The sequence below is a fragment of the Pseudoliparis swirei genome, chromosome 4, assembly GCF_029220125.1.
Source record: "Pseudoliparis swirei isolate HS2019 ecotype Mariana Trench chromosome 4, NWPU_hadal_v1, whole genome shotgun sequence".
Classification (NCBI taxonomy): Eukaryota; Metazoa; Chordata; class Actinopteri; order Perciformes; family Liparidae; genus Pseudoliparis; species Pseudoliparis swirei.
In genome coordinates, this window is record NC_079391.1 from 19055560 (window position 1) to 19069757 (window position 14198).

General features: G+C 42.3%; 1 protein-coding gene across 5 annotated transcripts in view; it reads right to left on the minus strand.

Moving 5' to 3' along the window:
* Positions 1-464: 464 nt before the first annotated feature.
* The window catches only part of phkb (phosphorylase kinase, beta), a 106316-nt gene continuing 92582 nt past the window's right edge, over positions 465-14198 (minus strand). For 4 of the 5 annotated variants that reach the window (XM_056411972.1, XM_056411974.1, XM_056411973.1 and 1 more), the window contains 13 exons: positions 13938-14020; positions 13174-13264; positions 10993-11051; positions 10535-10697; positions 9495-9576; positions 9127-9184; positions 5736-5826; positions 4183-4388; positions 3728-3862; positions 3266-3395; positions 2569-2676; positions 2124-2264; positions 465-1809 (listed from right to left, as the gene is read on the minus strand). In XM_056411972.1, coding sequence (XP_056267947.1) covers positions 1672-1809; positions 2124-2264; positions 2569-2676; positions 3266-3395; positions 3728-3862; positions 4183-4388; positions 5736-5826; positions 9127-9184; positions 9495-9576; positions 10535-10697; positions 10993-11051; positions 13174-13264; positions 13938-14020 — 1485 coding nt within the window. In that variant the 3' untranslated portion in view covers positions 465-1671. Of the gene's footprint in view, positions 1810-2123; positions 2265-2568; positions 2677-3265; positions 3396-3727; positions 3863-4182; positions 4389-5735; positions 5827-8630; positions 8722-9126; positions 9185-9494; positions 9577-10534; positions 10698-10992; positions 11052-13173; positions 13265-13937; positions 14021-14198 lie in introns of all 5 variants that reach the window. The other variant, XM_056411976.1, reaches the window with a different exon arrangement.

Sequence of the window (14198 nt, forward strand, 5' to 3'; positions counted from 1 at the left end):
AACCAGAATCTATCTTAAATGAGGTTTTCTTAGGGGACTCTACCCCTAGTGTCTAGAGGGGCCGCCACAACAACCCAAAATGACTATACTTTGTAGTAGCTTTAACTTATAAAACTAATTTCTTTTGGCGATATTTATTTGAACAAGACAGGCAAAGTCTCTTCTCAGCAGCATGCAGGTTGATCTGAATATATTGAGTGAGGGAGAGCTCATTCATCTTCTCATCTGGCTCTCCACCTCTCTGCCAGTCAGGTAGTCGGTGATGCAGACAGCACACACAGCCTCACTGGTGAGATGCAGATTAATAAGGAGGGCAACATAAGTGGGTGTAACTGGTACGATCATGCCAAACACACCACTCAGGGCTGGTGGAGCAGTCACGCTCCAAAGCGGAGATGTTCCAGAGGCGGCAGCGTAATGCTAAACACTGTTTTTTACACATTCACATATTCGAGGCAAATATCTATAATTTCAGGATCACTTTATTCTTTGAAACTACAGTATTGAATTAAAAATACACACACACACCCTATTGGTCAAAAGAAACTTGCTTTTGTCATCTATAACATTCAGAAAAACTGTCACAATCATTTTGGCAATCAGTGCCTATCGTCATGCGGCAGACTGCATGCATCGAGGTATGAGGACACGAAGAGGAACTCAACATAGTCGAGCAAACAGACGAACTTCTGAGCAATTCACTATGAAATCCTAATATCTCTATGGTTGTAATGCCAAAGGGTGAGGGTAATCAGATGATGATTCATATACAGTAGATATAATGCAGTGCATTGATGTGTATGTGCCTTTAAGGTGAGAAGTACCAAGGAGGTCACGGTGGTCCTCGATGTCTGACGGTCTATTAAAAGGCGCTACCTATGTAATCGTGCATGCATTCTTCTTTATATAACCTGGTAGGTTATATATATTTATATATATATATATATATATATACACACCGATAGCTCTGAACTGATAGCTCTGAACACGGAGCATTGAAGATTGATAGACTGTATGAAATAATGGCAGACTTATCCACTTTTTCATATCTGGTGATAGCCAAAAGAATTAATTTGTGAACCACACCTCTCAATATTCAACATGACGGTGTATTGTCTAAAAGTTATTGCTGGTGAGTTATAGATTACATAGGAGCTCATGGTAATTGTGCAATTAAAGATAATAACCAAAATACAAAACACTTCGAACGTATTTTCTAAGCAAAACAAAGGTTGATACCACTCTCATGTCCTGCTAGCTAAGTATGAAGCTCCCCCATTCAGTTGTTGTGCTGAGCTAAAATAGGATAATTCCTTCAATTTGTTCTGGAAAATACTTATTATTGGAGAAAGGGCCAGATAACAGCACAAAGGTGGCTATGTGGCTTTTTGACATTAATAGCTTGCCCCCTATGGTAACTTCAAACACTATAAAAATCTAAATTTGAATCCATAAAACAGATGCTTCTGGCAACATAAAGCAGTATGAGGGTTAAGCAAGGGTCTAGGTGTCAGTGATCACACCTGGTGGGTTATAGGATGTAGTATGCATACTACGGACAGCCAGAGAGGTCAGAGGTCATCAGCTGAATACACGCAATGGATACCCAGAAGCCCTTGCCATGACTACACTGCAGCAGGCTGGGCTTAGAGGGGTCAACGCATTGCTAATCTAGCTAACGGAGCACGGGTCGTCCTTGCAGGGCTTGAAGTCTCCTCGCAGCAACAGGATCATGACTGCCTTGGTCAGGTAGCTGGAGGTGCTTCGCTTTTCCACCGCAGGTGTGTTGTAAAAGGCCTCCATGACATTCTGGCAGGGGCACACATGAAAAGAGCTTTCAAGTATTTTTAAAAGTACTAAGAAAAGTTATTTATTGTATGATATGCTATAAGTAAAAAGAAACTGAAAAAACGACTTCCTGGCAGGATTATGGCAAATGAAGACAATGGTAGTATATTTCAATTTGGCTTTTGAACAGCATTTAATTGAGCGACGGCTTTAGTCAAATGATCAGCTTATGGCTGGAACAGAAGCTCAAAGTCTGGGAGCTCGTTGTTTGGAAAGGTGGTGAGATCCTTTTGAGACGATGTTGTATCAGTTACAGCTCAGAGAAGCCACTCTACCGGTTTCTCGATGCCTTCGAAGTGTCCCTGATCCTTCTGGAAGTCGCTGAAGGCCTCCTGCACCAGACCGTCCAGATCCAACTTGTCGCTGAACTCCAGCTCCGGATTTCTCTCCAGCACGATGGACACCACCATCAGCAACTACTCCCACAGTGGAGACAGGACACACACAGACTAAGAATTAATTTCAATTTCTTTTGTATAGTCCAATATCACAAATGAGAGAAATGGAGAAAAAAAACTTTCATGGGGAAAAAAGGGAAGAAACCGTCTTCAGGAGAGCAAGAGAGGAGGATCCCTCCTCAGGATGGACAGAAGCAATAGATATCATGTGTGCAGAATGAGCAGCCTCACAGAGTTACATAAACATTAAATGAATATGAAATATTCAGACTAAGAACAGATTATTCTCTTTGCTTAAAGGTCCTGATCACAAACAATGTACCTCTACGATGATTTGTCTGTACTCGGGCAGGACGATGTTCTTCAGCGTGTCTTCCACCAGCAGGGAGAAGTTCATCTCATACATGGTCATGTCAGACAGTGTGGGTTGCTGCACAGAGACAGCAAAAAGAAACAGACATGCTGTAACTGATGATCATTGTGGATATCCTGCACGTGTTTATGGGCAGTGTAATATAATCACAAATAATATGAAATGAAATACAATGAAATAATGTCAATCAATTATATAGATCGAGAACTGGATGCTTTGTTAGATTATTTAAATAATAAGATAAATGTATAAATCATGAGGTTTTATACATTTAACAGGATTTTTTGGGAGGGAAAAGCCACTGTAAAGTAGATGGCTGAACACTAACAAGCCTCCAAGAGAAGTTTCTTGTTGGGTGCTCCAGATTAAAAGAACTACAGTGGGTACGGAAAGTATTCAGAGACGTTCAAAATGTTCACTCTTTGTTTCATTGCAGCCATTTGCTCAAATCATAAAAGTTCATTGTATTTCTCATTAACTCAACACCCCATCTTGACAGAAAAATGTAGAAATCTTTGCAAATTTATTAAATTTGCAAACATGTCTACATTTCAGTTTTGTCTTTTTCTATGTCTTATAAACAGTCTATGGTTGTGACTCGTGAACATAACATTTATTCTGCAGCGGTGTCAGGGGAGGCAGGTACCTGAGGGAGGTGAGTCCCAGCCACCGTAAAACCGTTGGGGGTCCTCTCCAGGATCTGCCACACGCGATCATAAAAGCCCAGAGGGGTCCTGTTCAGGGAGCCGTCGATCTGACGCCTGTTCAGCCAGGACCTGAGGCCAAAGCCAGGGGGACACGGGTGAACGGGGTATAGAGACTGGGGAAGGTTGAAAGACGTCCTTCAAGAGGAAATTGTCAGTGTGTATTCAATTTGATTTGATAAGACGAACATTTAATAATTCCAATTTTGTAAATTGCATTGCGGTAGCAGCAGATAGTTAAAGATATGGATGTAGACAAGATAAAACAATTACACCTAAAAAGATTAAGCGAGTAAACGCATTACGAGAACGACATTGCGTCTTCAAAGGCAAATTTATGAGTAGTAGTGGATGAGAAAGCATCTCAAGCATTCAATGTCTCCGGAGGGGCCTTTGGAGAGTACCTGCCGGTGTGTTGCGGCTGCAGGACGTCCAGCAGGAGCTGCTTGATGTCGCTGGGGGAGAGCTGGTAGATGTCCTGGGCTGGCATGTCTCCCGCCCTGATCTTCAGCTCATGTTTCATGGCCTGGACAATCCATCTGGAAATACAGTATATATAAATATATACACACACACACACACACAAAAGTTTCCTAATAAAGTTTTCCTAATAAATGTAACACCTTTTCTTTAAACATGTCGGGAGAAGTGAGTTCAAACTCAGGGGCTTTTATCCGGTTAGTGCAGAGCGAGCCTTTAAGGTGAGACTCAGTCCACCGTTGCTGTTGTTTTGATTGGCTAACTTCAGACCATAAAATAAGAAACCGAAGAGAGACCTGCAGCCTCAACCAACACTAATATACACAGCCTTCCTCACTTTCTGACTTTTCCAACCATGCTGATTCTGAATTAGTCGTACCCGACTCTGATCTTGAGCATGCCGCTGAACAGCTCGGGGTTGTTGGAGATAATCCATCCGATATGAATGACCAGCTCCTGCTGCAGCACGGCCTCCCGCTCCCCACCTTGAGGGGCGCACCTGCTGTAGATGATGCCCTGAATCACCCCTGGCGACAGCGGGTTGGAGATCACCTCTTCTTCTTGCCCGAATAGGCCGAGGGTCACCTAGCAATCCCAGACAATAACACAGACACACGCGCACAAATACACACACACAGATACACATACACACACAGGAAAAAAGAGCATACACCACAATCACATACAGTTAGAAAGTTCTCTGCACTGCAAAAAAATAACTCTTGTGCTATATAGCTATATTTGAGCATGTGTGCCATATGCATGTGCACGTGTGTGAAAGAGTGTTCATGCATAGTGCACACACGGTACTTGCACACACACTACATCCTCCAAGGTGCAATTCCTACAAAGTATCTTTGTTCCATATCTCGAAAATTGGCCTCTTCTCCCAGAAACACATAAAAAGGAGCGGAAAAAAAGAAGAGAGATCTCAAGATTACTCTTTAGTGTATTCTTCTGAAAGGCATCTCATGAAAATTACACCTAACCAATCTTCCAGATAGGAGGGAAACTCTTTTATCCTTGCCTCCAGCTGATGAAACCCAGCACTCTGGAGCTGTATCCTTCATCTTTACATCTCAACTGAGCAAAGAAGAGCCCGGAGATGGAAACGATGTCTGGAAATGACCACGGCAGAATAGTAATAGGAATAAATAATAATCTTGTTCTTTTCTCAAAATAAAGAACATGAGAGCAACCGCTGTTACGAAACAGGTGATTCTCAAGGCTGAAAACAAAGAAGAGTAAACAAGCTTACTTGTCTATCTTTGTGACTATTGGCAAGAAATATAAAGACAACACCTCAGAGTAGACCACAATGAGGTGGCGCCTCTTCTCCCTTCCAACTGAGCCGTTATTGTAAGCGGAGGAACACCGCTGTCTTAAATCTTAAATCAGCTTTTCCAATCATGTTGAGAGGAGCAATCTATATGCAGATTCACACCGTGGGCTACTTCAGCATAATGAAATGCTTAAAACTGTTCAGAAGGGTAGAAACGAGGCGCGATAACTGACACCCTCGAGAGGAGACTAATCTAACGCTCGATGGGAAATGACGCACTGAACCTCGGTCAGAGCGAGGGAGCGGCACCAGACCAAACCACAGGGTCACGGTACATCAAGTGGACACAGAGTCGATCCACGTGGACGCGGCGCATATTAGGAGTCCACGCTGGTCGCACCGGCAACCGGGCGACAGCTACAGCTGTGACGCGCACACAAAGGAGGAAAGCTGTGAGCGTGCAGCTGGCCACAGTTACTCCCACCGGATTACAGCAGGAGAAGCCTATCATTATATCTACCAACCACATTGATCTGAGTGTGTATTAGAACCATTGACCCGGCATGCCATTTAACCCAAAATAAACCCAAATCATTTGTACAGAAGGGATGGTGAACTACTGGGGCCCTGCGCTCTGTGTGTTCACTTACCTGCTTGCCATGCACTAACACACTAGTAATACTGGGGGCAAGGCTGTCCACTAGTTTAGTTAAGAGACTGGCAGCAAGACGGACAACAGACCTAGGGGGCGAAAAAGACACAAAAATATTCTTGACATCAGGATCACTAACAGGTTGAGCTGTAGAAGACCACATCTTGTTCTTCATTTCTTATATGGCTAAGGATCCACTTCCTTTATTAGAATCTATATTCTATATTTTACGTGATTTCAACCTGTAATCAAGTGTTATTATTTGGTTTATAGAATACAGAATATGTGGAGCGAATATATCGAGTCCAGTGGCCGAATAAAGTACCACAACTTAAACATTTCAATCAGACATTATTAGAAATACATCGATATTTCACGAAAAGGTTTGAAAAGGCGAGATCTTGACTCCAGGTGCCATTGGCAGCTGCTTCCTTTTCTTATTATATCAGTTTAATGCCCCAAAATGTAAAATCTAAATCAAATTATCATCAAAACAACAGAATGAAATTAAATAAATATTAAACGCGAAGCAAACTCTTTTTTAATCAAACCGGACTGATACCAATCTAATAAATAATAAATGGGTCCCAATCCTAATTAATTTATGGGATTTAGTGATTATCTGCTTTCCATTGAAATATTTAAATGTTCACTAATTTCTCAGTTTGTTATTCTCAGGAGTCACTATGGCCTTCTCTTGCCTGCAAGAATTATGACTTAGAATTAAGACTCCTAACGTGGTCGCCACAGCCGTGGTTGCCATAGACACGCACGGAGTGAAAGCCATCCTCACCGAAGCAATGAAATCATTTTCATCATGGGAGTGATGTCTACAATCAGCACAAACTGCTCTAATAATATGCTATTAAATGCAACTTGTTTTGTTGTTCAGTCGTTCAGTTCCTGCACCTGTGAGGCCACATCCTGAACATGAAGAATGAAAATGCAACAATGCCTAAATGTTGAGAAGGCCTGATGCGGTGTCCATCTCCTGATGCTTTGTTGGGGAACCGATTTCAAGCTTCACTTCCTGCCCATGTTAGGAAAATGAGAAAGTAAATTAAACTCAAGTATTGATGGCATTTCCCAGCAGGTTGGATCCAGCCTCCAGGCTTTTCTTTTATTACCTTCGCATTGAAAATGCGGAAGGTTATGTTTTGATCGCCGTGTATTTATTTAGTTATTTATTTGTATGCGTGTTACTCACATAACACAACAAGTATTGAACTGAATCGCATGAAATTTGGTGGGATGATTGGTTATTATCCGAGGACCATTTGATTAGATTTTGGGATCAATCGGGTCAAAGGTCAAGGTCATGAAAAGGTCAAAATCTTCTTTTTACCATAGCACGGTCAATTTTTATCCAATTGGCATGCAACTAATGCCAACATGTTCATAATTCAATGCCCAATCTTGTGATATGCGAAGGTATGCGCTCTACCGAGTGCCCGTTCTAGTTGCTGTATGGCTTAATCTAATTTCTCTCTGCCATACATTCATAAACAGCATATAATAAAAGCTGCTGTGTCGGTCAGCTTGAAAGCACTTAGTGTAAGTTGCTTTTGATAAAAGCTTCAGCTAAATGAATGTGATTTAATGTTACATAACAAATTCAAAATCGGCACACAATCAAAATCAAACCACGGGAAGTATTGGGTTAGTTCTAGGTGAGTGAGGCTTGCGGTATACCACAAACAAAATACTCTCTTTGATCAAAGATCAAAAAGAGTTTGACTGGAATGGTGGGCAGTCTGTTAATCACACTTATCCTGGCTTTGAGGAACCTTAATATTCAAGGTGGAGTAATCCAGAAGTAACTGGACTCCCTCCTCTAGGCCACACGTCCCGGGTGTGTCTGAGCCGGTAGATGCGTAGCCACACGGCGGCATGACAGACTTTTATTTTAACAGCGAGCAACAGATTCAATACAAGAATGATGTACCTGTTGGTGGAGCTGACCATATGAAGGACAGTCAACTTTGATTACATTTGCCTCCTGGGAGATGATTTGCTCTCGCATTACTTTGTTGTGACCAATGTGCGAATGGTGTCTGCTCCCAGAGCAACAATCAAGCTCCTCCACCGAGCACATTGATGAAACAGCGAGTGCAAAGGCCCTCACAGGGCCATGACCAACGGGCAAATCCCATTTCATTTGGCGTATACAGCTGGCCTTATTGCAGTGGGCGACGCTGCAGGAGCAGAGACGAGGGTCCAGTCTCTGTGGCGGTTAATGCACCGGAAGCAAACATCGACGACAAGCTCCTGAACACACCGGAGTCAAAGGGCCCGCTAGCTTGGCCAAACTCACGGCTGTGTGAATGTGAGCCACCGCATGATGCCACACTTCGTGGTTTAGCCAGGATTTAAGCATGGTGCTAAGAGGGGAGCTGCTACTGCGTCACAGAGGGACTCAGACTAATACATATCACAGTGAGAAGTCAGATTTCACTTCTTAAGATATTTTTGAGAGTAAAACTCCGGGACGAGCTTCAGCTTTACACACAAAAATGCCTGAATAATGCTGAGTACATTCAGCATTAACTGTGTCTTTGAAGGTTTTCTAATACATTTAAGAACTTTTCTTTTTCTTTTTTGTTTTGTTTAATTCATCCCTTCTAGGAAAGGAATGCTACCCGCTTAGGGAAGTTTATGTCTCTATTTAAATATACTCATTTACATAATAAAAGAGTAGAGATTGAAGGTTTTTAAAAATACTTCAGTCAAAACTCCACATCTTGTATATTGGAAATTCGTAAAGCACTGACTTAGTCGGTTGTTGGTTATGAGGATGGGCTGACCCTCACACAGCTCTCAAGTTAGACAGCTAGCTAGCCAGCTCACTGGCAGAAAACATGCAGAGTCTTCAGTCCATCTCCGCCCGGATTACCTGCTTCCCATGCACCAGTATTGTGGTGATGTGAGGAGCTATAGAGCTGGCGAACTTCCTGATAATAGCAGCAGCACCACGCACTGTCTTCCTACAGTTCAGCCAGATATAAGTGTTCACAGGAGACGGGGGACACAGCAGGTGTGGAGATATTTGGTTAAAGGGAGCCCAACAAAAAACATAAGGGAAAACAATGTTCCAACATAAATAACTTTTTAATTCCCACTTAATGATTCAACATAACGAAACACTAAATTAACTGCATGTCACCTCCTAAGAAGGCATCACGAGTACTGAATGCATCTTTAGAGGTAACGCTTTTTAGATCTGGACATGTCTGGAAGCAATATTTATGTTGAGACCCCATAATGACTCACGGCAATGTAAGGCCAGCAAATGATGCAACAGAAGGCGGCAACCAGAGTATTTGTTTGCTTAAATATTTGTATGTGTGTGTGTGTGTGTGTGTGTGTGTGTGTGTGTGTAAATATCAGACCAAAGCTTTCTGCTGCCGGCTCTTCTGTAGATTCTCTCCAGTTCATTCATCAGGTTCTCTGGAATCACAAATATATATTTGTGTTTGGACATTTTGAAAAGACCATAAATACATATACATTCATATCCAAATGTGTCCTACATCTCAAAGTGACCGAACATTCAACAGCATCCTTAAGACCTGCACCTGGTTACAGGACGGATGAAGGCCCTGACAGGAAGAACATGAACACACTTCGGACACCATTCACTTTGCCTTTAATGAGGAAACTCTGAAGATCTGCTGTTCTGTTTTAGTGCAGCGTGTGACTAGTTATTTAAGATGCTCACCAACTCTGAGTGTGTGTGTGTGTGTGTGTATGTGCTTACCATCTTTTGCAAGGAAGTCTGGTCCTTCTCTCCTCAGAAGGATGACTGCAAGCTGAGCCTGACTGGCCAAGCAGTTGCAGTCCTGGGAGATGACGCACACACACACACACACACACACACACACAGATGAGCCTGGTTACGCAAATATTATTTTGCCATTTTAAAATTGTGGTAATAATGGTCATTTGAATTTGGCAGCAGCCTTAATGTGCCTAAATATGGAAGAGGGAGCACCTTTAAGTGTGTCAGAAGATAACTGAGTTAGAGGGTTAGCTTGAAATACTCAGTGTTTATTAGCTTTAGTAGCTTCAATATGGCCTAAAACATGCTTCCAGTCTGTCTTCTATCATTTCTCATCAACCCAACCAATCACAATTGCAGAAGCCGTGGGCAGGGGTTTGGATTTATCAGACACGTATAAAATATTCAGGTCCAGTGTCAGATTGACGAGCTGGTAATTGTGAGCCGGCTTGGCCGGACGGTGCACAGAACCTGGCCTTGAGGAAGAATGTTTTTAAATATTTATAAGATGCTATAATATAACAGGTAACAGGTGGCGAAGTGAGCGTTGGCAAGAGTGGGCTGCGTCAACAGGAGGAAACAGTGAGGGCACAAAGGGTTATCTTCCTAAATAATGAGGCAACCCAGGTGGACTCGGTGGAAGTGGATTTAAGAGATTCTTACCGTTGCTTAATAAGAAGATGTTGGAAGTAATATGAAGTTTTACATTTTTCTTCGAAAAGTTTATAATGGAGTTTCTTCTTGAAGGCAGTCCTAACCACAGCTCCCACCCACTGTTTATCTCGAGATGTATTACAGTTGTTCTTCCTCAGTCACACACAACTAAATGTACCAATGCACACACACAATTTGGAACATTTGAAGCTCACTTGTCAACAAAGAGACCCCAGGCTGCTAAACTCAAAGCACAATACCACTGTTTTCACCCACATAGAAATTCTAAATAAACCAGCACTGACATCTTAAGGATTGCCACGATAGAATACTTTAGTTCTGCTGAGCGTCGCCGATCAACTCACGTGGAACTTCTGGACGACCTCATGGGTGGGCTTCTGCCGCCACTCCTCCACAGTGATCTCTGGCTGCTGCTCCAGCTCTGAGGCGTTGGGTGTGCTCATCTGTCGCTTCACCTTGGAGTGCTTCGGCAGCTCCAGCTCCTCAAAGCTCTTAAACTCTGGGATCCTAGACACATGCAAGCACACACTAATTGTAAGAAGATAACAGATCCACAAGCAGTTGCTGGCATCTCTCTTGAAACACTTCACAATTAAAATCAACAAACAAAACAGGGCTGCCGTCGTTCCTTTGGCATCTCGTTAACGATTCACTAAACGGATTTCTTGATCCTGAAAACATTTTAAATCAAGTTTACATGTGTAGACTGTACATGTCAGATTAGAATTGTATGTCTCATAATGAGCTTTTTGAAATATCCCGCCCTCTGACTCATTAAGTACAAAGACGAGGAAGCGCTTACTCCTCCTCATTGACACGCAGGAAGTCCAACTGCTCTACCACCGCTCCAGATATCAGGGTCTAGTCGGTCGATGAGAAAAAAAGGACATATCAAGGACCTTTTCAAAATGAGTATTCCATCTAGCTACAAGAGATTGCACAGTGATATGGGAGATCGTAGTCTAAACTTTAAGGCATATGCAGAAGCACAAAGATACAGGAGGAGAGAAAGCGCGGCTCTACACATCTCAGGGAGGGGGTTTGTCGGGGGACTCAGTTCAATCTTTAGAATTTTTATGAACGTGTATGAGAGCCGTAACAAGTTGGTGTCTAAGTTTGTGAAAGTTTGAAAGCGAAGCAGTGTGGGAGCATAGAGTGCTGTTCAATGCAGCCGGCTCCTGTGGTCTAAATGTGATATTAGCCGTTTCCAACTGAACTCAACTCCAAAACAATATAAGAGGCAAAGGAGAGGAGCAATCCTGCTCCTCATAACCACGAGGTGATGAAGAGGAGAAGTGTTTCAAAGTGGTTGGAGTTAGCTGTGACGTGAATAGCAAACAGGCAAAGGGAAGGAAGAACTTTAGAGCAAAAGAAAAGACGGATGACTTGAGGAAGTCTCAGTTGAACGCCACAATCTCAGTGGGAGAGGAAGTAGAGTTGGAAAACCTGTCAAACGTTACAGATTTTGATATAATTGCAGAGCTACCATCGCCTTGTTTTTGTTTTTGCTTGATTATGTGAAGATCCCAAACAAATACCATCTGCCTTGAAAAATAAGAACTAGCTGCAGTAAAATGTTGTCATTTTCGTTTTAATGAGTTAAATCAAATGTTTTAATGTGAATGTTTTACTTTGTTTAAACCTGCATTAACTGATTTTCTGGCCACTTAGGAAGTTGCTTATTTGCTCATCTGGCAGACAAATGGACATATCTGCATTATTTTGACAGTTTCTTCTGCATATACCCGATGAATGTAAGTCTAATATTCACGACCAGTTTAGCTCTGTTTTTGGTCTCCACTAAAACAGGTAAATATCTCTCTTTAGCTGCCAGATGCGTCACCATGTTCACCAGCTCGGCGCTACAACGGTCTGCTGCTGTCGGTGCTGAGCAGGTGGAGTACAAAGGTCTTTTAATGCTTCTCGTGGAACACAACCTCTCATCTGTGAATTCACCCTTTCATTCCTCACACATTAAACTGTTCAAGCTCAATTCAGTTTCACTTTTCCCACCATCCCAAAATAATTATGATAGGCCAAAGTCATAACACGGTTAAAAGGTAATGCTATTGAAAGGAGAGACTTCTGAAAAGAAAAAGTTCTTTCCAGAAGAAATAGGTGAAGCCCTGCATCTGTAATATTAATTCATGGTATATTTCAGAGGCGGCAGTGATATCAGTTGTAAATATGCCAAGAGAAGAGAGCAGGTGGCAAACATTAAATAGATTAAAAACAATTCCCTGGTGGGTAGGCAGTGCTTTACTAACCCCTCTCACGCAGCTGAGGTAAATAAAATCAGTCAAACTCAAGTCTGTTTGGAGTTCAGTGGAACCCATGTCCTGTTTACTTGGTAACAGATGGGCTACACATATTGTGTTGATAAAAGAAAAATGGTTTGGATTTAGTTTAAACTGCACATGATGTTCAGTCCCATCTTTAGCTCAGTGGGGTAAGAGGGCCGTCCTTCAACCGCAAGGTCGTGGGTTCGATCCCCGCTCTCCCCATTAGCTGCAAGTCGAAGTGTCCTTGAGCAAGGCACTGAACCCCCAGTTGCTTCCCGGGCGCTTCACCGCAGCCCACTGCTCCTTAATAACTAAGGATGGGTTAAATGCAGAGAACTAATTTCCCCTTGGGGATTAATAAAAGTGTATATTTAATTTTAATATTTATTTGTCCTGGAAGTTCTGCAGCATTATTTGCTTTTTTATATCAAATATAATGTAGCTTGTCTTATCATTCTTTTCAAAGGGAGTCCAAACAAGGACTCATTTTATAATATTTTTTAATCATGTTTATTTTATCCCTCAAATACTTAATTCGCTTAGATCATCCGCCATGCTAGTATTTAAAGGGAACACTTTCACGATTAACTAACTATTGACAGAAGGAAATTCATTGAAATATGCATTCTCAAGACAAAGAGTGTTTGAGAATGACCAAATTAAATAATCAATACCAAAATGAATAAGTCTATTCTTTAAACCTGAAGTCTGTCGACATGAACTTTGACCCCTCCGATGTTGCCCTTCTTGAACGAGGCCAGCATGTCCAGGACTGGGTTGAAGCGGCTCCCCCTGGTGACACAGAGATTAGACTTACTCAGTCCACAGTCGAGTGAATCAGTCTTATTCTGAGTCGAAACATCTATGGAAACCAATATATTACAAACAGAACACCAATGTTAAACATATCAGCCTGGAATCATCATAGATGAGTTGTTTTTTCTCAATAAATCAGCACGTTTCACCCAGACCGCCACTGCCGTTCCCTTCCAGACAGGGCATCATCCCGATCAATAGTGAACTAATGACTATTGAGTAGTTTCTTTGAGAACCCACTGACTCATCCAGAGACTGCAGTGTGGCTGTTTCAGCGCTTGTAGCACATTTAACATATCTGGTTTTGTGGGTAATGTTCAAAACGGCTGTGATCAGCCCCCCAGTCAGGCTACAGTGATACAAATGAGAAACATTATCACCCAATCAGCGAGCAAATACAGTCGCACCGTGCGGCCATGAAGATAAATAGTGGGAGGGAAGAGAGGTGAAGTGGGAGAGGGAGAGAAATGTTGGACTAAAAAAATGTCACAGTCAACTGTGTTGTGAGCTTGAGCTGGTAAAAGAGAGAATATGAGAGATAGAGGGTGATGTATGGGGCGCTAGGTGGAGGAGGAATGCTGTGAGAAAGCTAACAAAGGACATTAAATAAAGAAATGATAAAAGAGCTATTATGAAGTGTGTAAATTACTTGATGTTATCCTCGCGGATGAGAACCAGGAAGAGTGGACGTCCCTGCATCTTCCAGCACTGTTTGATGAACTGCAGGGTGTTCTGCACACGCACACGCACACACACACACACACACACACACACACACACACACACACACACTTTTTTGAAGATATCAGATTGGCATGGCGGTGGACCAAAGATGGCAGCTTCCACAGACGTGAGCAGAAACTGAAGTTCAACCATATAAACTGTCAGACAGACCAAAGTTAAGTTGTAC